Source organism: Anser anser (genome assembly GCF_964211835.1).
Source record: "Anser anser genome assembly, chromosome: 4".
Classification (NCBI taxonomy): domain Eukaryota; kingdom Metazoa; phylum Chordata; class Aves; order Anseriformes; family Anatidae; genus Anser; species Anser anser.
In genome coordinates this window covers 63,855,632-63,880,462 of record NC_139724.1, presented here as the reverse complement: position 1 = coordinate 63,880,462, position 24,831 = coordinate 63,855,632, and the positions used below count along the sequence as shown (strand labels likewise).

The 24,831-nt window shown below is 38.3% G+C and overlaps 1 protein-coding gene and 1 long non-coding RNA gene across 6 annotated transcripts in view; one reads left to right on the top strand and one right to left on the bottom strand.

The window, feature by feature from the left end:
- BOD1L1 (biorientation of chromosomes in cell division 1 like 1) overlaps positions 1-21,324 on the bottom strand; it is a 35,369-nt gene extending 14,045 nt beyond the window's left edge. Inside the window, exons 1-13 of one of the 5 annotated variants that reach the window (XR_014583946.1) lie at positions 20,893-21,246; positions 20,568-20,692; positions 19,100-19,290; positions 17,319-17,930; positions 16,741-16,890; positions 15,292-15,461; positions 14,760-14,883; positions 14,306-14,450; positions 13,108-13,183; positions 6,128-12,275; positions 4,607-4,674; positions 3,377-3,446; positions 712-758 (exon numbers count right to left, since the gene is read on the bottom strand). Coding sequence is in view for 4 of the 5 variants with exons in the window: in XM_083834976.1 (XP_083691102.1) it covers positions 712-758; positions 3,377-3,446; positions 4,607-4,674; positions 6,128-12,275; positions 13,108-13,183; positions 14,306-14,450; positions 14,760-14,883; positions 15,292-15,461; positions 16,741-16,890; positions 17,319-17,930; positions 19,100-19,290; positions 20,568-20,692; positions 20,893-21,105 (8,139 nt within the window). In the remaining variant the exon portion in view is untranslated. Of the gene's footprint in view, positions 1-711; positions 759-3,376; positions 3,447-4,606; positions 4,675-6,127; positions 12,276-13,107; positions 13,184-14,305; positions 14,451-14,759; positions 14,884-15,291; positions 15,462-16,740; positions 16,891-17,318; positions 17,931-19,099; positions 19,291-20,567; positions 20,693-20,892 lie in introns of all 5 variants that reach the window. The other 4 variants (XM_083834976.1, XM_083834974.1, XM_083834973.1 and 1 more) reach the window with 4 other exon arrangements.
- Positions 21,325-21,457: 133 nt separating this feature from the next.
- Positions 21,458-23,010, top strand: LOC310898293. The gene is made up of 2 exons (XR_014583181.1): positions 21,458-21,600; positions 22,104-23,010. It is a non-coding gene; the product is annotated as an uncharacterized lncRNA (long non-coding RNA).
- The last annotated feature ends 1,821 nt before the right edge of the window (positions 23,011-24,831 follow it).

Below are 24,831 nucleotides of genomic sequence, written 5' to 3'. Positions count from 1 at the left end.
TTTTAAAAGCAATGTATCATGGCAATTTACTCAAAATACATTTGGATTTGAAATGACACTCTCCAACATGCAGAAACAAAATCAGTATCTCATTAGAACCAAAACATGATCAAACAACACTGTAATATATATATTACAAAATATATATATATAGTAATATATATATATTACAAAGTTAAAAAAAAAATTACTATTCAAGTTCAAGAAACTACAGACACATTTTTTAACCTGTCACGTACATAAACTGTCTTGCTACTGCTCCATAAGAAACACTTCATAACCAACTCAGTCATCCTTATTATAATTACAGGTTCCACGTTCTTGTGAGATTGCAGTGGACTGCGCTAGAAGAGCAGCTTTCTAGTCCCAATCAAAGGCCCCACTATAATCCCTATTTTGCCCTCTTTTCTCAAGGAGAGGAACAAGCTTCTATCTTCTGACAGTTAACACTCTTGAAATAGTCATAAAATGTTAAACAACAATAAAAGATTTATTTACTGGTAAATTCAAAAGAGTAATTAGGCATCAACCTACACAGCTGCACAGTCTCCATATATACACATATATAGGCTCTGCATATACAAGAAATAATATTTTTGTTTAGAGAATATTTAATGTAAATAGAACTTTTAATGTAAATAGAAGTAAATGCAAGCAAGAAAAAAGCAGCATAAACTGATAGTAAACTTTAAAAAACAAAACAAAACTTACGTGAATAGTTTCTCTTCCTAGAGCAATATTCCTCTGCTGCAAATCTACTAAAAATAATAATAAAAAAATTAGAAAAAAGTTCAGCAAAATATCTTCGTATCTTCTATTTCACCTCTCTGAAAGGGCTCTAAAGCAAGTACCTGGCACTACATAACTTGCTTTCAGTGTTGAAAATACCATTCACCCAAGCACCTTATCCTTCTCTTTAACAGTGTATCATCAAACAAATAAAAATAAAAAAAATGGATTTCTAAAGCATAGATAGATGAGAATCATGTTAAGACTAAAATATAGGCATTCAGGAGGCTGTGATCTTTGAAACACACAGGAACCTTAAGTTAAGAAACTATAAGTTTCAAATACAGTTCTGGCATTTGAATGAGTCAGTCACCAACATCGCAGACCTAGATGCTAGATCATGGGATGAAGTAAATTATGCTGAAAACTAAGCTGTAACATCAGGCTTGGCAGAGAACTAAAGTCTGCACAATTGTAGCAGTGAGACAGTGCACATACGGAAGCTGTTTGATTGCTAGACTCTACTGTACTCTAACTTTGGCTCTGACAAAGTAGTGCCAAACCTTACATATCACAAAAATGTGGAAAATAATTACATATTATGGAAACTAATGAGTCCTCTGCAATTTGGTAAAATTCCATATCTTTCAAAGTCACTTCATATAGGTACAAGAAGAGAATCCTAAAAAAGCTGCTCTATGAAAGGGTTCAAAAAAAACTTTAGATCTGATTCACATAGGCAACTGAATTAGTATTTTTATTTTAAAAAGCTGCTAAAACTTTCCAACCAGCTTTTCTTTCAGCTACAGTAAGAACTTAAACCTACAATCCAATAAAACCGTTTTCACATAAAACTCTATACAATTTGTAGCTGATTTCTTAAACCTATAAGTTTTAGGAACAATTTATGCACAGCTATACTGTTTAGTTGCACAATATCTTCCAATTTTTAAAGCAGTGTCAAATGAAGAGCTAGATCCTACCCACTCAAACAGCAATGATTTGTTTACATTCCAAGGAAGCTTGGACTACTAAACTACTGTGTCTGCTGTTCATACTGATGACAGGACACACATTTGTCTTTTAAACAACTTCCTTTTACGTACGTTGAGCTATATGTATATATATATACATAAAAGAGAGATTATTGTGTGTGTGGGGAAAAAGCAAAAAAATCTCTACCAAGAGCTACAAAGCATTATTCTTTCTTCAGTGTGTGTCATATCCAACATGATTTACACAACAAATGGATTTGTGTTAAACATTTTACATGGAACAAGATTATCGCTGCCAGTTCAATGTGCACATTTTAAATTTTAAGTACTGCCTGTCTGGGTGACTGCGTGATGTGAAGTGGCACATTTTGGATCTGGTGTCCTGAAGACCACATTCTTCTAAGCCATTCTTGGGGTTTACACTTCCTTTCTTGTGAGTTGAGCATGTCTCTTGTCACCTGGATGAATATACTACACCATTAAAGTAGGTATAGGAATTTGAGCTACCCCGAGAATAAAAAGGAATCTAAGGCTTTACAACAAGGCACATCTCACCTTGGTCCTAATTTTGTCCTCTATTTCGTAAAGTTATTTTGGTATACACGTAAAAATTTACAAGTGAGCTTTACAGCGCGTCCTTTCAGTTTATGCTTTCAGCTGCAATTTCCATAAGAGGAAATGCATCTTTAACCTCTCTGGACTTTACACAGCTATATCATTGGTACCTCCCGGAATTCATTTTAGTTTTGCTTGTTACTCCATTAACAGAAGATTAACTCTCATCTGGTAGTGTTGTAAACATCTTTGTAAAGCATCTGGAGCATGCAATCCATCAGGATGGGAACAAAGTTGGGGTGTGTTTTTGCTTTAATAGGAAAGCCAAACAACTGCAACACATTTGAAAATGTGTTTCTAGGAATGAGGGATTTTTTTCCCCCTGCATTTAAGACTAATTTAATACACTGAAAAGGAATTACTGAGCACAGATCTAGAGTTGAGTGAGATTTCTAGCTAGATGACTACTTACTTATAAATACTATTCAAATTTCATTGGATGGCCAGATTTCAGTGGTTGGCCAGAAACTCTTTAATCTGATGGAAGGCAAGACAGACTAAAAAAAAAATAATTCCTGTTATTATTATTATATATATTTTTTAACATTCTGTAACCTCTCTGTGGCTTAGTCATACATTACTTAACTGTCGCTATATCCCCAAGGGCCTGTCACAACACCAGAAACGAGGTTGTTCTAATTTCAGAAAGAAGAAAGCAACTCATTGGCAAGTTTCTGTGCCTGAGCATCAAACATTTTATTATTTTATTTATTTATTAATTATTATTCCATATTTATTATTTATTATATTTATTTATTGAGTGCTAACATTCTATTTGAAATCCACATTTTTTTTTAATTCTAAGTGCTTTCCACCCTTCTTTTAATGTATTATATTGGAAGAAAGGGCTGATCCTCCCACTCTCTCCTGTAAACCAAATGCAAAACCACATGAGCTCCTAAGAAGCATTTCATGAAGATTTCCACGGGCTTTGCTTCGGTCCCTCTAGACAAAGTATATATCAAATCTACAAAATTCCCCTTATGAGTAATACCAAACCAGTATGAAAAGTAGTGTACTATCAGCATAAAAATCACCTTTTTGTAGCTCTTTAATATGAAGATCCACACATACTTCTTCACTCCTTGGACTTTCAGGCTGTTGTGGCTAAACGCAAGATCAGAGAAAACAAATTATTACAGGCATCCAGTACAATTATGTTTTGCTCCCTTCCCTCATGTAGTAATTACTATTGTCTTTTGACTGATAAGCCTTCAAAAGCTAAGACAGCAGTACAAATATTAATAGGAGACACTGCCAGAGCTTAGTTACATTACTGTTGAACACTGCGGCGCCATGAGCTTGACCTTAGAGTTAACAATGGTATGATAAGAATGGATTAGTTTAACAAGGAGATCCCGAAAGAAATCTCAGGAAGGTGCAAATTCTTCTTCTAAGAGGAGCTCTGGTCAAAACAAGTATTCCAGAAACATACATATATACAGAAAAATATGTATCTGCACAGTATATGTATCTGCAACATATTTGCCTATTTTCTTTCTTTCTTTTTCTTTTTTAAGAAAAGCTGCAGATCAGCTGTAAGTTACAAATGCATGGGTAAGTACACTTAGCTCCATGTAGCATTAAGTCAGATCCCAACACTGTAAACCCAGGTACAGTGCCATGTGAACACAACCACATATACTGTAGGACCACTATCTTACATTGGCAAACAGTACAGCCCTTTGCAGGTGGTACTGAACTCAACTCAGTAAATCCCACCAGACTGAAGCTGACGTGGATTTTCCCAAAATGCATTTCAATGCATTGAAACCATTGCTCAGAAACACTTAACTGGTCTGCCCTGTGCCTGGTGGCCCTTCCAGAGGTGCTTGTGAGTCTCTGAACCATGCTCTGAACCGAGGGATACAATAAAATGAACAGCAGTGTATGCTTACTATTTTAAAACACTAATTGACTGCCACCTGTAAGTGTTAAGGCATATATGACTACTTTACAAGTAATATCAGAAACAACAACGTACAGTATAACTAGTTCTGAAGAAAAGCAAACTCAGATGTCACTGTCATGGAAGGAACACAGCTGAGGAAGGGAATTGGTTCTACCACAGAGTAACATGGACATCACACAATCTAAATGCCAACTGCTTAGAAGAATACAGCTAAATATTCCGAAAAAAATGACCCTCTAAATGTTTTGAGGTTCAAATACAGTCCTTGCTGCACAAAAATCAAATATTTAGTAAGGAAACCCTAGAAAACATATTTAATCATACAAGAAACAGTCAAAAAAAAATTAACACATACCTCTTCAATTTTCAAGTTAGTTTCAAGTTCTACTTCTTCTGCCAACTTTGGTAAAGCTGCATTATTGCCTAATGAAATACAAGTATGTTAAAATTATTAATTACATTATGCCATAGTTAGCCCATGCTACAGTAGGATGCTATCCCCTCATGAACCACCACATGAATTCAACCTCTTCCTGGCAATGAAAACAATAGTTGTCTGTCTGTAGCAAACCAGCTTAAAAAAAAACCTTGACATCTGCAAGAACACAAGTACTTCTCTGTTTTCCTTAAATACAAAAAGATTGGAGAATAGAAGTTATCAGAATTTACCACAGCTTATTTATGGATTTCTGACTTCAGCTTTTTTTCTTGCTTTTCCTTTGAAAACATCTAACAGATTTTCTGACAAAATTCCAAACAGCAAGTTACATTTGTATTAAATACAAACTACTGTTACCCCTGGTACTTACAAAGCCTGCATCAGCCCATGACAAGTATTGAGTGAAACACCAAAATAGAAAAACTAACCTTCGAGACATACATGAGAAGGAAAAGGTTTTAAAAGAAGTGTTTCACCAGCATCATTCCATGTACCTTGGCATAACTGAGGACAGGCAGACTTCTCTACTTTTTTCTACAGTTTAATTCCTCCAAAATTTTAATGAACTCAAAACTTTGAATTCATTATGGCATTTACAGAACTTATTATTTCATAAACTTAGTGCTTCAACTATTCTGGAGGGTCAAAAAGGAGAAAGGCTAAAAATAGCAGGATGTTCACAATGTGGTATTTTAAGGAACTAGCAACCATGCAAGTTCATTTCAAACATTAAATCCCAGAAAAATGGATCTTGAAAATAAGACATGATATTCTTAGTGTCATATACTACCATATCTTAAGTTCTGTATTAAAAATAGACACCTAAAATCACTGCTTTCCTAAAACATTTGTTTATTTAGGATCACTACCTAACTCCTCCAGCAACACGAAGGATGATAATTTCAAGTCTATTAGTAGAGACAAGACAAAATTCAGCATAAGACAGTGAATTTAAGTATTACCATTAAAAAACTATCCTGAGAAAATCTGCGGTTACGACTAAGGATGGTCACTCTTAATCTTCAAAACTCACTAAGTTACCATTTTTAAAATGTTGAACGTACATCTAAATGAAATACATTCTCTTTCCTATAAAAGTACTTTTGAATTTCAGAACATGTTAGTAACAAAACCTATTTGTAGCTCCATGATAATTATCCCTTGCAAACATCATAAATTAGATCATGATTTTAACTCAATATATTTTATCTTTGTGCACTTTTTTAACATACCTAAGATACTAATTTTGTTCAGTCACGCCAACACTCTCAGAATTACATGTTTAGTTAAGTATTTGCCACCAATTCTTAAATACATTAGAATTTTGCAAACTACACAGAAGTCTGGTATATTTGAACAGCATAAGTTATTGGTAATTCAGCATTTATTAATGACAGCTATAAACTCAAGAGAGGAAAAAAGCACAGAAATCCTCACCTGAATTAAATGTTGTATTACTTTTCTGAAAAGTAACTTCATTTCCAATATCATCTATTTTGACCAAGTTCATTTTGTCATCACTGCCATATAGTTCTTCCACATGCAACACAGGCAAGTCTTTTTTTTCCCCTAATTCTGCTCCTGCAATCACTTCACCATGGTTGTTATTTACAGTTACTTCACTTGCAGAAGCTAAGGAATGAGACTGTGCCCTAGGCAGTGGAGTCCTTCTTTCAGAAAAGTCGCTTTCTAAAAGCAAGTTTGAGTTAAATTTACAGTTTACATTCTGTAGAGTTTCACTCTCTACTGCTGCTTCCGAAATCATACAAGAGAGTTCTGATGTAACATCCTCCTGCAACACATCTTCAGCTTGCTCGTCATCCTCATTTGCCTCTGAGGACGGACTTGCACTTGCAACAGCCTCTGTACTAATCTCCACACAAAGAGCTTCATCTACACTCATGAGGTTCACTGAATTTTCATCCGTTTCTGTGACTTCACTGTCTACAGCAGTCTGAGATGCTGCTGATTCGTCCTGCACAACACTCTCACTGGCCTCATTCTCTCTACCAATGACAAGCAAAGAATTATTGCTTTTTTCTGGGCCTGTGGTTGTTAGGATGCATTCAATTTGGCTAGCAGTATTAAAAATGTCCTCACTTTTGTCTTTTACTTCTGTACTCTCAGCAGCAAGTTGACTTTCTTCTATGACTGTAAAGGTGAAGAGACTATCACATTCTTCCATTGTGCTCAGGGTGATTACTGCCCCTTCCTCTTTATCTCCCATACTTGAAGCAGCATGTTGATCTTCACTGTTGGTGGTAACCCTCAGCACAGGAGCTCCACATTCTCCCACAAAAATCACAGAACCGTCGCTCTTTGCATCTGTATTGAAAGCAGCTAGTCCAAACTCTTCATCTACAGTTGCAGTGGTCTCCACGATCTTGCATTCCTCTGATGCATTTGGAGAGAGAATGGTCTCTTCATCTCCTTCTGCCACAAGAAGCTGACTTTCAGCTTGTGGTGCTGCACTGATCAGGACTATCTCACATTCTTCTGTCATACTTGTTGTGATCATAGCAGCTTCGTATCTTCCTTCTGTTTCTGAAGCAGTGAGTTTATTTTCATCTTGCACAGCTACACTAGACATAGGAGATTCAAAACATTCTGCTGTACTTGTGGAGATCATTACTGTTTCATTTTTTGACTCTGTGTCTGAGACATGCTGAACTGCCTCTTCTGTAACCTCACCTGACATTAGGATTACTTGTTCTTCTACAACGCTTGTGGAGATCATAGCACACTCATCCTTTTCTTCTTTACTGCTAGCAGTTGGTCGACTTTCATCATCATCTCCTCCTCCCACACTGGATGCACTGGGCATGGGAACATCGTATACCTCCATATCTATAGAAACCATAGTATTCTCACTTATTTCTTCCGTTTTCACAGAGGGGAGCTGACCATCGTATTCAATAGTGGCACTTGACATAGGAGCCTCAAATTCTTCCACAATACTGGTGGAAATCATCGTGCACTCATCTTTCTCCTGCTTGCTGCTAGAAGCATGCACACTCTCTTTAAATTCTGTAGCTGTACTGGGCATGGGCACCTCTGTGTCTTCGGTGTCTGCTAAGACCATAGAGCTTTCCCTACTTTCATTTGCTCTTGTAACAGCAAGCGGACCTTCCTCAGCATCCATGGCTGAATGTAAGGGAGCATCACTTTCTTCCACTGTACTGGTGGAAATAATATCACCTTTAACTTTTTCCTCTCTGTCAGGAGAAATAAGAGAGTTGTCATCTTCCTTTGGAATGGCACTACTTATAGAGCCATCAAGTTCTCTGCTACCGAAAGAAGTCATGGCAATTTCATGTCCTTCTTCAGCACCAAGCTGACCCTTATCCTGCAGTGCCATAGCACTAGTCATGGGGCCCTCACACTCTTCAGCATCCAGGGGAATGAGGATACCTTCATGTTTTCCGATATGTGCAGCCATGGCACCCTCATCGGCAGCACTTGCACTGGTTACACTACTTTCAACAATTCCTTTGGCATTTTTGCTGTTTGTGCCATGACTAGCTTCTTTCTCAGCACCCGTCATACTGTCAACCATAAGCTTATTTACATTTGTGCCAGCCACTCCTGACTCAGCTTCCATTTGTTCAGCAACTATGCAGATAATGGAACTTTCACCTTCTTCTGCACCTATACAGATCAGCGCATTTTCACCTTCCATTCCCGTGCAAGTAGAAGCATGCTCAATTTCTTCATTTCCTCTTCCAGTACTGGTCACAATACCCTCATCTTCTTCATCCTCTTCTTTTGAGCCTGTACTAGTCACAAAACCTTCATCATCACATGAACCAATGCTGACCATAGCAATACTGGCTTCCTCTTTTGTCCTTGTGCTGTCCATTAGACTTTCACATTTTTCAGCATCTAAAGAAACTGCACACCCTTCATTGCTGTCCTCCAGTCCTGTGCAGACTACTGAAATTTCAGCATCATCTTCTGGAGTTATGCCTGTGCTGGTCACTGCACTTTCACCATTTATAGTATCCTCAGATTTGTCACCATTAGTTCCAGTTGTAGCATCATTATTTGTGACCACTGCAATACACGCCCCACTTACAGTGCTTTCTCCTTGGGCATCTGTACCAGTCACTGAGCACATAATGAAGTTATGACCTCTTTCTTCTGCACCTGTGCAAGTCACAGTACCTTCGTGTTCTTTTACTCGGCCAGCTCTCTTACTGCCCCTAAATTCTGCTGAACCGTCACCACTTGTTGATCCTTCACCTGTTTCTGTCCCTGCACTAGTTACAGCACCATCGCTCTCCACTTCACCTAAGCAGGACACAGAACTTTCAAATTTGCTTGCATCTCCACAAGCTGAGGTCTTTCGCTTCTCTTCAGAGCCCGCACTAGTCACAGCATCATCTTTTTCTTCTGTCCCAGCGCTATTCACACTATCTTCAATTTCTGCTCCACTTGCATTGACTGAATCCTTACCACTTTCTTCTGCATCAACCATGGTACAGTCACCATTTTCTTTTGTACTTGTTAGGAAACTTTCACTTTCTGCTAATCCTTCCGTGACAACACTGCCACCGCCTTCTTCTGCTGCTGCAACTGTACACTCACCGATATCTGCTCCTGTGATGAAACTGCCTCCCTCACTACTTTTTACCCATATGCCTGTTGTGAAACCTTCATCAGCTTCTATGCTTGTGCAGATTAATGCCACCTCACTTTCTTCTTCTGAGCAAGTGGTCGTAGCATCACTTTCCTTTTCAGAATGTGATGCACCCTCAGGCCTTTCTTCTCCTGTACTAGTGGCCATTACAGTGCTCTCAATCTTTTCTGTGCTAGTTCCTATCACAGTGGCTGGAGTTGTTTGCGGGCTGCTGTACAACAAACTAAGTTTGCTGCTTCCTGCGCTGGTACCCACTGCATTGCTTTCATTTTTATCTTCTGTGACAATCACACCATTCCCTTCTTGCCTAGTGGCTACAACAGAGCCTTTGACTTTTTCTTCAGGAACTCTTTTAGGCACTAACACAGAGGAAGATTGTATCATATCATCAGCATCATGCACCTCATTCTTTTTCACGTTATCCACCATTGTGCTCCTCTCCCCCTTTGTGGAATGGTCTGTTTGCAAACACTCTCTTTCTTTTCTTTTTATTTTTTTTAGGAGATGCCCTTTTGTTTTTACGTCTCTATGGTCTTCAGTCACATTAGCCACCAAGCTTTCCTCTTTTATTTTCAACTCACTTCTTTGAGTGCTTTTTGACTTTGCTGATTTGTCATAACCTTCTTTAATGGGTAAGCCAGTTGTACTGTCTTCCATTGCCTGCTCATCGGGCTGTGGTGCCTCATTGTCTTTTTCTATATTGTTTGTCATAGCGTTGTTGCCATCACTGTCTTTCATGACAGAACTCAGCGTTGCACTATCTTGTTGTTCCATGTATACAACCTGTGCTGCATCATTCTTCAAAATGAAAGCATCTTCAGACAAAGAAGTCCCATCTGTATTATGGCATTCCTCCTTAGACATACTACCCAAGGAATCTGTAAAATCTAAGATATCCATATCCATAGGCTTTGCATCAGCAGCATCTTCTCTGGAACAATTACCTGCTAAAGGAACGTTATCTGAATTAGAATTTATCACAGTTTTAAAATTCTTTGGTTTTCTGCTGTCTTCTGAAGTCTCATCTTTACTGGGAGCATTCAGTGAGATTCTACGACTTGTTTCACGCACAGCACTCATTTTATAAGCCCCTTGTTTACTGGGTCCTTGATCCACAGAAACTTGTTTGGACAAAGCGTCTAAGGCACCAACTTGCTTATTAGGGATATCTTGTTTAACAGTTTTTTCAACTGCAGCCAGAAACTGCGGTTCACAAGCTTCAAGATCTGCCACACTGTGTTTTAATTCCTTACTTGAAACAGAGAGAGCAATTTTTTCTTTCGCTGTGTACTTGGCATCTGCAGCTTGGAGTGAATTTAGAATGCTTTTCCCTTCAATTTTAGATGCTTCTTGTGCTTTTGCTTCTTCCACATCAACTTCCATCATCTCTCCCTCATGACCAGAATACACACCATCACTATTCACACTTGACTTTTGAGGGGCTGGAGTATGGCTACTTACAGTTGTGCCAGCTGACTGCTTTTCCTCTCCAAGCAAATCTTGGTTTGATACATTGCCTTTTCTGTTTTCACAGAGTATCTTTTTACTTTGTTTTTTATCCATTGCTACTGTGATGCCCAACACTTTTTCATGCCCACTGTCCACTTCTTTGATATCTTTATCCTCCGATTTGACACACTCTTCCTTCTTCTTCATTTCCTTGTTGCTGTGCTTTAAGCTTCTGCTTTTGTGACCTTCAACGGAGAACCTTCTTTCTAGTTTGGAGTTACTTAAATCTTTATCACCTCTACATTTCTCTTTAACAGATCCTCTTTCTCCAGAATGTAACTTAACTCTGTGACTGAAGTCTTTTTGTGATCCCTGAGTTGATTGCATGCCACTTTCATTTTCAATATCAGCACCACTCTCCTCAAAAACTTTATTTTCATTCTTGGATTTGTGTTGCTTATCTGAATCATTCTCTTCCATGCTCTTATCTTTGTCCTGTTTCTGAATAGTCTCTTGTTTTGCTAAATTTTCCTGTAATTCAATTTCAGATACTTTGAGTTGTTTATTATGACTCTTTGACTTAGACTTTAATAAAGTTTTGTCTTCCACAAGGCTCTTAGATCTTCGTCTATCTTTATGAATGCCATCTTCTTGTTTCAAATTACATTCAGAATTAGTTGATTTTATTTCATGCTTATCTTCTGAGTAACTTTCACTCCTTTTTTGTGAAGCAGAAGCAAGTTGCTTTGAGGCACTTAGGGAATCCTTCTGTGGCCTAGAATCACTCAGAGACCTTTTGGACTTGTATTCTGCTCTTGATTTTTCTGTTGAGAGGTGCTTGTCTTTTTTATTTTCCTTACGCAGCAACTCTTCAGTTTTTAAAGTGTGTTCAGAAATATTTTTTCCATCTTTTCCAGCCACTGATATTTTCCGTTCACTTCGGTGTTTACTTTTTCTTTCAGGTTTGTCATCTGTGGAAACCTTTATTTGTTGATTATGTTTCTGAGCACCATCCTCACCTTTCGAACTTCTCTCAGAAGAATGGAGTTCAACATCTTCACCTGACTTATGAGCATTGTCTCCTTTATGTTTGTGCTTTAAAGAAACTTTATCTTCTACAGCAGTTATTTCCTTTTCATTTTTATCTCTGTAAGACTTGGCTTCTTTTCTGGCAGAATTTCTTGTATGTTGAATTTCTGTGTCACTATCTTTTTTGGGGTGCTTTTCATTTTTAAATGTGGTTTTCTGCTTCTGTGGTTCTTCGGTATTAACTTCTGCTCTATCCAGTTTTTTTGGATCCCTCGTTTCACTGTCCTGCTGGGTTCCTTCAGCCTGAAGACAGGTAGAGGTTTTTCTTTTATGTTCTTTTTCCACTTTAGAATCATTTTTGCTTTCCTCAGTTGAATGCACAGATTCTGAAAGTCTTCGAAGTGGTTTAGAGATTTCACTTTTCCCATGATTATGCTTTAATTCTTTTGAAGAATTTTTTTCACAAGTCTGTAAAAGAAATTTAAATATGTTACACAGTTCCTTCACTATACGTCTGACAGAATTCTAGAAGACAAACTATCCATAAAAGCAATAGAGCAGGGGACCCACTTTCTGTAATAAAAATTAATTTAAAACATTGTTGGCAAGAAAAGGAAATTTGCCTTATTTATTTCAACAGAAGTTAACAGTCTGCTTGACTTTGAATATCACTTCTTTATAAAGTAACCTTTCTTTCTAAAACAATTTAAATAGACTTTTAAATGGACAATAACCCTTTCAAATGTTCTACAATTTATTTCAAACTGCCTTTACGCTGTTTAAAAGAAAAACAAAAACCCACAAAAGATAGCTTTAGATTGCCAGTTTGACTTCCAGCTATCACCTTTTTGGTAATAACATTGTTGATAAAAACCTCTCAACCTAAAAGTTGTCTTTCCTGTACTATTCAGACTATATTTAGTTTCTCTATAAGTTCCCAAGGAGAAATTTATGTAGATCAAACTCCTGAAGTCTTTCACATACTTCACTCCTTTACAAATCCAACGTGTTTTACAGAATACAGCTCAAACTATCTCTTTTCTCCTACTACAAAATAGGCCAGCACCAAACACATACATGATGTAACCTAATATTTACTAGAATTCAGAAAACACTACCGTGGTAATGTAGTATCATTAACCCAACTCAAAGAAGTAGCAGGAGAAAAAGTAATTCAAGAGAATGAGTGGAGTAGTATACAGTTTGGTATGGACAAATGAATAAGTCCTTTTACAATTAAAAAGAAAGATCGTAACATTAGTTTCTTGAAACAAATTTTATTAGCTTAGGAGACACATACCTCATTTGTTTTTTGAATTTCTTTAGAATCCTCTTCAGTTGGCTCATATTTCTTTTTCCAACTATCTTCAACATGCCTGAAACAGGAATTTGGATAAGCAATTAAAAAAAGAAAATAACAGACTAACATTAGTTTGTAAATTTTCTGCTTTAAAAGCTGAAGGCGAGAGACAAACGCACACTAAAACACTGAACACGGTCACACTACTTTTGACTAAACAGTTTGCCCAAGCCTTTTTTTCTTCTTGGAAAACTATGTGTACTAACTTCACAGATGCTCTCTGGACAACAGTGCTTTAAAGCAGAAAACGTTAGTATGACAATATTAGTACTATAGTTGTCCGTGTAAAATGAATAAGAGATCTTACCACAGAGAAAAACACATTCTCCCCTTATCAAAGGAAAGGGAACTTTAAAAAAAATACTGGTTTTGTCTTTCAGAAGCTTGTCTTATTTAATATAAATACATGTGTATCTAGATATATATGTATGTATCTACTTAAAACACCAAATTAAAGACCAGGGCAAGCTGAAGATTGAATGATTTATTTAAGTTACTCATATTGAAGGACTGCAGGGTATATCCCAGCTCGTGCTGCTCTGCATAATGTATTTCTGTATATCTACAATATATACACACAAATTGTATTTTTTTATATATTAACATAAATACATACACAAGCAGTAATTTAGCTTAATTACTATCAATCTGTTAAGTTTCTTTTTTTTTTAATCTTATTTCATTTATGAAGTCAAGAAACGATGTAATAAGTGAATGAAAATGTAGTAATGGAAAGTTAGCAAAAAATTATGACAGAATACAAAATAATAAATATATACTAGGAACTCAGCCAGATCAGAAAAATAAAAGTTAATGGAAATACATTACACTTGTTTTTTATATTAGATGCACAAACATCTAACAGCTTTCCATTCTCACGTCTTTATTATCATTGTGTGGATGAAAAGCCACACAAAGGCTGCTACTGCAGCCTGCCTGTCTGAGCTGTACTACGTTAAGGAGACATAACTTCATTTTATACCTCAACTTGGTGAGTATTAGTAACAAAGTTCTCTGGATGCCTTAGGACAAAATTGTTAAAATAGGTAAGGCTAACTGCAAAGTTGAAGAGAACCTTTAGAATCTGCAGAAATGAAGTTTTAAAAACTTCATTCCTTTTGAGCAAATACATGAATACCTTGAATCTCTTTTTCTTTTTCTGCTCAAGGCTACTTTTTTTTCTAAGAATTTCTGTTCTTTAAGCACATCCTTAATGCTGGTACCAGTAGTTTTTGTCTCGAGACTTCTTGCTGAAGGTTCTTCTACGTTCAAGCCACTTTTTCCTAAAATAATACACAAATGGTGAAAGGCATAAGTATGTCTTTGTATCACTGTTTCAGCTATAAATGAGATTGAAAGTGGAAAGAAGAGAATACTAATGTATATGGGTATTCAAGTAATATAATCACGGATATATGAAAAAGTGAAGACATTTGTATTAATAATTCGCATTATCCATTTTCCTGTCACATCACTATTGAAACAATGGGCTTTCAAGGGAGATGACAAAAGACCTACTGACATTATTTTACTCTGAAAGTTATTTTCCCTTAAAATAAAAGAAATAAAAGGCTAATGTATAATTTCCATACCTTTAGCATTCTGACTTCCACTTTTTAGGGACTTTGTTTTTTCTGCAGCTTTCTGTTTACGTTTTTCTTCAAGCCTCTCTCTGTTGATTTGTCTTCTTAGGAGTCTCTCTTCTTTTTCTTTGGCCTAGAGATACACACGCAAGAGAAAACAAATTATCACTAGGGCAAAGAGTGTATATTTGTAGTAAAAGAACATCTAAAACCTGCAGTTTCTTACTCTCCACACTGAATGACTCAATTAAGAAAAAAATCTACCTATTGCCTATTCTGTGAAGATGGGGAAAAAAGCACGATGCAGTTTTGACAACTGCTAGAAGCCTTCAAAGCTCACCCAGTAGAGTAATTCCCTGCAATGTGGTGTTCCAGATCACACAATACTGATTGAAGTATGAAGGAGGGACACAAGCAACAAAAACAAAATGAGAAGAAACAGAAAACTCCCCCTCACAAACCACCACCAGTTACAAGTGAAATTTCTGTGCTGAATGGTTTAAGGGCTTAGACAGCGAGCAGTAACAAAACTCACACTTACAATGGATTGTCGGCGTTGCTCTACAGTTCGCTCATCATCAGAGTCACTGAAGTACTTGGAGTACAAAAAAGGCTTTCGAACGTAAGCATGACGAACAGGCTTGGCTTTCCCATCACTCATCTCATTAGAATGAGGCTTTGTCTTAGTTTGATTGTTTTTCGCCTCTTCATCTGGAAAGTTAGTGAAATGTAGAGATATACTGATATAATAGAGCAGTACTTTCAACATAGTTTTTGTAAAACGAAGACACACAAAATTTAATAACTTATTTTCTTTACACATGGAAGCAGTCAAAAAAAAAGTCAAATATTGTGCAAAGTACCACTAGATTATGAAAACATGAAATGAATATTCATCCATTTGTGTACACTATTCAGCCAAAAAAAACCAAGATACTAAATAAGAAGTCAGAATATACCTTCTTCTGTATATTAAACTAAGCTCCTTTCTTACACCAAAAAATTGTACAATGTTTAAGACCTTAAAAACTAAGTAGGCTTTTTGAAATATATAAACAGAACACATTTGTTTATATATGTAATTATTATATAAGTAAAATTGAAATAGTTTTTTTTTATCACGATGATTTGCAATAGAGCAAAAATATTTCTACTTCACATAATACAAAGTATTTGTATGCTTGAAATATACTTAAGGCTTATTTCACTTCATGCAATCTGTCATGTTTACAGGTAACACCAAAGCCAGAGAATATGCAAGTAGTTCAGTGCTTCTAAGTAATATTCTTAGAGCAGAAGAGAAGCTCAGAATATACATGAGACAACTCATTCAGGTACTACGAAACTGGTACTGTCTTATGAAGCGGTTAGATCTTAATATACGCAGAAGTCATATATCTGCAGAAATCAAAAGAATCTGAGGTCTGCTCAAGACAAGGAGAATTCAAAAATGAACCACAGCCAGTGAACAGGTTTGGTGTTCCCAAACTCTTAAAAGTTAAATCCACTCATGTTCCTTCTACTGTAGCCAGGTAGAATTTGGAAATCCCAGCATGCCTGAAGCTCTGAAAACAACCTAAATTGGCAAAGTCTGCTACATGCACTACTGCAGGATCATAAACAAAACACTCCAATGATATACTAAATCTGTGGCAGAAGGGAGGGTAAAAAGCTCATGGCAAAGCCACATATCCATCCATATCCAAACACTATGCGTTTCTGTCGCCTATGGAATACTGTAGTACAAGTAATACTTACAATCCTTAGAATATATCATGCTGTTAAAAAAGGTCTCAAAATATGCCTAGTGCTCATCTTTCAGGATTGCACAAATACTACCACTCCACATTGAAAGCCCTTCCTCAAAAATAAACACAATAGAAAATATTGCAAAATGTCAAATTTGGGATAGGATGCACTCAAATAACAGAATTGTTGCATATTCTTTCTTGCCATTTTACCACCAAAATTAACATTCTGATTGTTTTACCATCTGATGTGATCTCCCCTTCTTCAGTACTGTCAGAAATTACATTTTCCTCTTCACTCTCTTCTTCAAAGGAAGAAAGGTCACTGGTATGGACAGAGCTGACAGTGATGTCACTGAGTACATCCAAATCCGAATCTATTGATGTATGTTCTTGCAAAGGAAAGAATAGAGAGAAAAGGCTGTAATACAGCATACTACATTTGAGAATCTTTTCTTACCAAAACAGTTTTTTTTGCCACTGAAAAAAAAGTTGTCTTAAGAAATAATAAAAAAAATAAATAAATTAACACCTTAAAATGCAGACTGGGAAATTTGAGAGATCTTGCTGGAATAACACCGATGACCAATAACACACACACTTGAAGATCAAAGACAATCAGATTCCTAATTTGGGCGCCTTGGTTAAGGGTGATGAACCAAGAGCTAACTGTAGCTAGCTAGTTAAGTTTGCTACAACTAGCAGAGAACATACATTCCCCACACACTTCTGATTCAGTTCCCAAATACATTTAAAAAGAACAAAACAACACAACAAAAACAACTTCATATTTTAAGAATGAGCATTGCCCACATCATACCTTCTTTAGTGCTTTCAGTTGTTTTATGTTTACTGCTATTTTTTTCTGGGACTAACTGTTTCGCTGGTTCCAGCTCTCTCCCTTGCTTTTCTTCTTTTGACTTGGTAGTATCATCACTTTTCTTTGAATGGTCAGACTTCTTTTCGGGTTTCTCTTTCTTTTCTTTTCTTCTTTCACCTTTTTCACTGCTGTCTGGTTTCTTGTCACATTTATCTATTAATTTACTCTTTTGATCTTCACTTTCCTGTTGTATTTCTTTACTTGTATTAGTCAAACTATTGGTATCCTTTGCTGAATTTTTTATTTCTTCACTTTGACTGGGAAGCTCATTTGAATCTTCACACTTTGCAAGTGTTTCAGCTCCTTCTCCAGAAACATCAGAAGTTGCTTTCTCTCTGTCTTGCAAGTCCTCCGTGTTTTTCTCTCTCTCAGCACTACCATCAACACTGTGCTGAGATAAGAGTCTTTTAGCAACTTTGTCATTGTTCTTGGAATTTGAGTTCTCTGTTGAAGCCCTGGCAGCACTTGCTTCTTGGTTAAGAGAAGTTATTGTTTCCAAAATGGACATTGCATCACTAGCTACATTGCCACTAGGAGTTGTAGTAGAGACACCTTGAAGAGTAAGAAAGAAAAGTTTTAGTTCATCTCAGTTTCTGTGATTTTCCATGAAGGAAGCTTTTGAAATACTTGAAAGGAAGTGCCCATTTAAATAGAATGACTTTAAGCAAGTAAAAGGAAAAAGAGTGATTTTTATTTATTTGAAATAGAGTAATAACAAAAACGTTTGACTGATTTTGCATCTGGAGAATGTCGTTCAGAAAAAAAGTACCAGTTACACTTCTCAAGTGAAAGCAGTGGTCGTTTACGGGAAGGATGCTCAACTTTACTATCAATAGGCTTTGGAGAAGCACAAAACGGAATACTGCAGCAAGAAGCCTACATTTGTACCCCCTGGTATCTTCATAAATGACATCAGAAATGAACTCAGCGTATCGATTATGTAATAACAAAGCTATCAAAATGCCCTCTATTACTTTCCCATCCTCTTAGAAGCATCTTTGAAGATGGATGAGAAAGGGTTAAACAGACTAGTACTGGGAGCTGCAGCTGGCTTGTTAACCCACTTACATTAAAGGAAGTGGGCCTCACAGGAAAAGGGCTAGGATTTAAATAAAGGCTCTGGTTACAAATAGATGGACTGCTGTGGAGTCTCTTAGGAAGGGAAAGAATGGACAATTACCTGCAGGAGTGTTTAGAAGCTGATACCAGGCAACATAAATGAAAATCATAAAGGAAGTACTGCATTTTTAAACAAACTAAGGATTGGCTGATTTACAGCTGAACTTAAGCTCCTGAGAGAATCTTAGCCATTAAAGTTTTACTGTACACAGCAACAGCATTAAGACAATTAAACGTCTTAAAGACAAGCTCTGTTCATCTATCAATGCATAAAAAAATAAATCATTCTTCTTTTACACCTATGTCTCATCAGATCATATAATACATACAGGGCTAAACCCTGAAGTCAACTTTTCTCCTTAGAGTAAACTGAACCACTGTAATCTCAGGTAGAAGTGACAGAGTGGTACATGGCACCTCTCTTGCCTTCTAACTTTGTAGAAACAGCAAGAGACAAATATTATGGTATGCTGCCTGGCACTCAGCTTACTAGCATGGATGATAACAATTCTGTGCTAGCAGCAAACCTAGCTAACGCTTCTTCTCCTGAGAAAAAGAAATAAACTTTTGGTAACAGACTGCTAAGAGAAATGGTAGAATACCTTGTACTGTAACTGAAGCATCTGTTTTGTCCTCACTTGGAGTTGTACTGGGACCTGCCTCCTCTTTGTGATTCAGTGTAGCTAAAAATTCATGGACAGCTTTTTCCACCTGAGGTCTGAATGTATGGTTGATCTTTGGGTCCACAACCTGAGAAATAATTCTGTCAATTCCAGATTCCAACATTCCAGACCTGGAACAAAGTTACATTAATACTTAATCAAAAATGACTTTTTAGAGAACATCTTCATGATAAATGCTCATTTAAATAACGTAAACTCTCTTAAACACTTCAAGTGAAGCACCAATGTTTTTGAATATCGCTGCAGGAGTGCACTTAGCCAGCTACCTGTATTTCCACTGCTCTCTCTATCGCCTTATGAACTAAAAAAAAAAAAAAAGTAAAGAAATAAAGTGATCCAATCACATGGAACTAACATAACAAATGGCCCGTGGTTACATCACTAGTGGTGATGCCTACAAGTATTAGCTAGTTATAAAAGTGACTTTTGTGGGAAAAAAAGAAACCTGATCTTATCAACTCCCTTAGCATAAAACAAACGCACTCAAGAAGGCATGAGGGACAGATGAATACCAGACCAGTCATCACTGCCCTAATTTACCTTTTGCACAATACAGGGTGACACCTCAGAGTTTTTACAGCTTTACAGAACACCCTTAATGCTAAGTAAAAAAATAAAATAAATGACAGAGAACTTTTTAGCTAAGGGTTTTCTCTAGAACCTCGTATGTTCCAGGGAAGACTATGCTTCCTATTATCCCCATTGCTTATTTAAAAATCCCCAGATCCTCTGTACCAGTCACCAAAGGTATCGCTACACCATAACTGAACACATTTGCTCACAAATACCTTATTTGACCCAGCTCAGTGACCAAACTCAGGCTCCCTTGAAGAAACTTTCCGATGATTCTTATGACTACTTTCTGACAAGTAAAACTAAAGGGATGCTAATGAAATAATCAAACATGAGGTAAGTGTTTGACATCAGTTTGACATGACAGCGGTTCTGCAAAAGCTCTTCTCATAACAGATTTGCATCCAGTTTCTTATTTTGTGAATTTCACTTTGCACTCTGCAGAGCTTGATCTGTCAAACCCTATTAACTTCCTCAGCTCAAAACTTGATGACAGTAGTAATTTTACTAATTTCTGACTGAAAAGAGACAGGAAAGTTAATCTTTAACTAGAATGTTATACCCCAAGTCAAAACTAAGCTTTCCATCCTTGGCTCAACTTGGATCAGACAAAATAACATTTGAAGCCTAACTCTGGCTAGTGCTGATGGTGAACCGTTAACGGAAATACCACCACCTTTAAAAAACAACGACAGAACCTTCTTCAGAAGTCCCTCTAAAGAAAGGGGACAGTTTACAGCTGACCTAGCGCATCAGCCACCCGCCACGCAGCACTGGTGCGTCCGAAGGGAGCACGGCGAGCGGCACCACTTACTTGAGCACCTGCTGCCTGATGTTATTCCTCAGCTGGTTCTTGTTGAGGTGGGGGCTCCAGGTGTGCGTGGCCAGATGGTTGGAAACAAAGTTGTCCACGCGCTGCCTCAGATTCTGATAGGCGGGCTGAGGAGGGAAAGCGGCCGAAAACGAGGGAGACAAAGCTGAGAGGTGGCACACGCCTACCCCCAGAGCACGGTGTGCTGAGGAGAACATCGTCAGAGGGGGCAGCCCGGCGGCGGGGCAGCGCCCCTCGCTCCCCCTGACCGCCCCGAATGCCGGCGATCCCCTCAGCCGCGTCCCCGCCGCCCTCCCCGCCCCGTTACCTTGGTGTCCACGTCGGCCAGGCAGTCGCGGCGGAACTGGTCGAAGAGCCCCTGGCTCTTGAGGTGGCTGACGATCATGGAGACCAGCTCGGGCTCCGCCGCGCCGCCCCCCGCCGCCGCCCCGGCCCCCGGCAGCGGCGGCGGCTGCTGAGGGGGCGGCGGCGGCGGGGGCGGCGGCGGCGGCGGGGGCTGCGGCTGCGGGTTGCTGGCCATGGCGGCGGCTGCCGGCGCTGCCGGCCGGGCCGCGGGACCGGGCTCGCTCCCGAGCGGCAGCCGCGGCGGCTCTGACCCCGGAAGCGAAAGGGAACGGAGGGAGGAAGCGAGAGGCGGCCGCAGGGGAAGGGAAGGGAAGCGGCGGCGGCGCCATGCGACCGCCGCCGGGCCCTCGGAGGGGGCGGGGCCACGGGCGGACAGCGGCGGGGCGGGGAGGGGGAACGGCGGCACTCAGTCCCCGCTGCACCCCCCCCCCCCTTCCCGAGCGGGCGCGGCGCGCGCCGCCCCCCCCCGCCCCGGCCCTGCCACCCGCCCCGCGCCGCGCTGCGCGCTCCCGGCCGCGCCCCGCCCCGGCCCGCCCCTTCCTGCGCCGGCCGCCATCATGGCGGGGGCGGCCGTTGGGGAGGGGGCGGGGCCGAGGGAGCCGTGTGAGGACGTCGTGCTGTGCCCTGGGGGTTTAAATGCGCGGTTTTAGCGGCTTTCTGTGAGGGAACGGTAAATATGGAGAAACGGGGAGGGTAACGTCCTCGTACCTGGCATGGGAACGGGGGGACAGTGCCGGGTGTGCTTCGGTTCTTCGCTGTTCCTGCTATAAGAGGCTGATCTGTCCTCCCCACGATACATAAGTACAAAAATACATAAAAGTACACCAGAGACCGGCTTGCAGCCTAAAAAAGGAGATTTGGTAGTACTAATATTTCAGTTACACAAGGTTTGTGGTGTGAGGAGTGGAGATCTTGTGCAGCTACGGCCATTAGAAATTGCAATCTCTAGTAATCATTATATATCTGACTATAAAGGCAAGAGCCTCGGGGTTGTTATTGCACACTTGAAAACGGCAGAAGTATAAAACTTGCCCCTAGTTTTCCTGCTGAGAAATAAGTACTTCTAGATGGTTTGCAACTCCACAGAACGAACTATATCTGGCATATTTAAGAGTATTGTGAGTTGTTGATCTGTGGGTGCATATGTAATTAAAATCTGGCCTTTCTTTCTAGTTTCATACGTTCTACATAGACCTCATGAAGGATTAAAGCATCAAAATGTAGGAGGATCGCAGAGTCTGCAGCTTGGAGCCTGGTACAGCCCCCACCCACATATGCCAACGTGAGGTCTGCTGGCTCTGTTACATCTTTTCTCAATAAAGAAAAGTTTTACAAATGGTGACTAAAGGCCATGTAGCTGTAAGCCAGAAAGTGCAGAACTCAGGGGTATCATTTCTGTAAATGCATTACTGATTTTAGAAATTGTGTGTGACCATGAGAGTAGATGAAAAATTCAAACATCACTGGGAAGTTAGCAACATCTTCATTTTTTTTTTTTTTTTTGTTAGGAAAAAGCACTGCAACTTCAATTTAGTTATTTATTTTTCAAGGGTAATGCAGAAAAATTAAAAAAAAAAAACAAACCTTTCAACAGCACAAGTAAGATCCTTGCTTCCTAGAACAGCATACCATTCACATACATCACAGACAGCCTGGAGTACCTGTGGCCTTTGTCTCCAGCTATGTCAAGGAATGTGCTGTGAAGAATACTAGAGAGCAGGATCCATTAATAAGATTTGGGAATTTAAGGGCTATCAGGGATCAGTTATGCCCAGTGGTCTGAAACTATTGCAACAAGCAGTCCGTACTCAAATTGACTCAACAGCTGAATGTGAAAGATTGTTCTGTGCTATGAGTTGAGTACCATCCCAGGTTGCACGCAACTTACTGGCTGTTGCGGGCTTTTCAGATATCTTATTTACCCAGCTCGGTAATCCAGCAATCTGGAACTTTAATCCTAAATACTATCTGCAAATGGCTTTGTTGTTGTTGTATGGGTCCAATTGTATGTTCTCATATGGGCAGATGCTGTAAAAGAAACTGGAAGCTTCTGGAAAATAAAACAATCATTTGAATTAAACTGAAGTTAGCCTTCGTTTGTCTCTTACTTTTAATAATGCTTTTTGGTCTTACCTTAACTGAAAAATGGTTATATAAAGTCTTGTATGCTAACAAAAAGATACATTATTTGTTGTCTGCGCTATAATATAGCTATACAATTATTTATGAATGCATGACTAAATGTTAAGCCATCTTGCCATTTTCAGTGGACTCACAAAGGAACTTACGTATTGAAGTGTAATTGTTTCAATTGTTCCAGTATTATCCAGTACTTGTAGTTGTTCATTTTGTACTCCGTGTTTATCCTTGTAGTTTATTGTGGTTACTCGCTTACTGATGCCTGATATCCAGTGCTAGTAAAATTTTCTTAATTGTGAGAAAATGGATTGGAAAAGATGAGGTAATGTCAGGTAATTAAGCAAAAACAGTTTGGGACTGAAACACTGAAAGATAAAAGAGGATTTTTTTTTCCAATATTTTGTTGTTCTGAGTTGAGTGATCTTGTTTACCTTCAAAGTCCCAGCAAATGTTCCTAACATATGTTTGTGTTACCATATGAATTTCCACATGCTTAATATCTTTCTTTATGCTTGGAACAATTATTTTTCTGCACAGTCCTAAGAGTACGTCTCCTTAACTTTTGATTTTTTCCATATTCCACTCATTCCTCACATTTTTACTGGTTTAAAAAGTTTAATTACATGTAGTGTTGTGTTTGGCTTATGCCTTGCACTGTAAATTTTTCTGTACATTGAATTGTACTTTTGTCTATTTCTAAAGTAATTTGGAATATTATATATAATGTTAACATCTGTGATTGCTAATCACAGAATGAAGATCTTCATTTTATGCTTTGTGTTCTGACTAGTACATTTTACTTTATTTGGAAGTTTTAGTGAATTGTTGTTCTTCTTTGAAAAAAACACTTACTTTCTCATTTTTACATATCCTGCAACCTGCAAACCCCATTATGGGAATTTACAAAGCAGCAATGGCTACAAGTGCTTTCTCATACAGTCTCATTTTAAAATGTTTTTTACATGTATTTCGTATGAAAAGTCCTAGCAAGTTTCTTAAATCTCCTTACTTAATAAAGTAGTCCACTTAACAAATATTTCTCAGTTCCAGCTGTGGTTCATATAGTTCTGGCAAAATTTAAGTGTTGAAGAAATACTGAGGTTCAAGAAAAATGACAAGGAGGTGCGTGTGATATTGTGGGAGTAAAAAGTTTACATGGCTGCAAGAGGAGACTGGACAAGTGCATGAAAGCCACTTGTAGAAAGTCACAAAATCCATGGAAAGTACTTCCAGCTCAGAATAATGGAGTAGAGTAATAGAATAGTTACGCAACCTCTGAAGCAGAAAGTCTGCTCTTAAATAGTAATAAAATAATACATTGGGTTTGGAAGTACTGTTTTTGATACTAGTATAAGTCAAAATAGAAGGCCTGCAACAGGTATTTTTTTTTCGACAATGTTATTCTGTGAATTACTTTAACAAGCATTCAGTGGCCAACATCTCAAACTGATTCAAGAGTTAATAAAATTAAACTATTGAAGTCAGTTCATAGCATATCTGATAAAAGTGATAAGAGAACTTGGCAGGCTAGATGGTATTTTTTTTTCAGTAAAACATTTTTTTTGTGCAATTTGTTCATCTAAAAATTTTTGCTTATGCAGTATATGCTGATAATGAATCTAATTTTATGAAGTAGCTGAAATCCAGGTGGCGGTTGCTTGTATAAATTGTTAACATGAGAAAATTCTTTGCTGATGTAGTTAGCTGAGGGCATCTTAAAGCCTTCCTTCCAAAGGCTTTATCCAAGACTCAGAAATTCAAC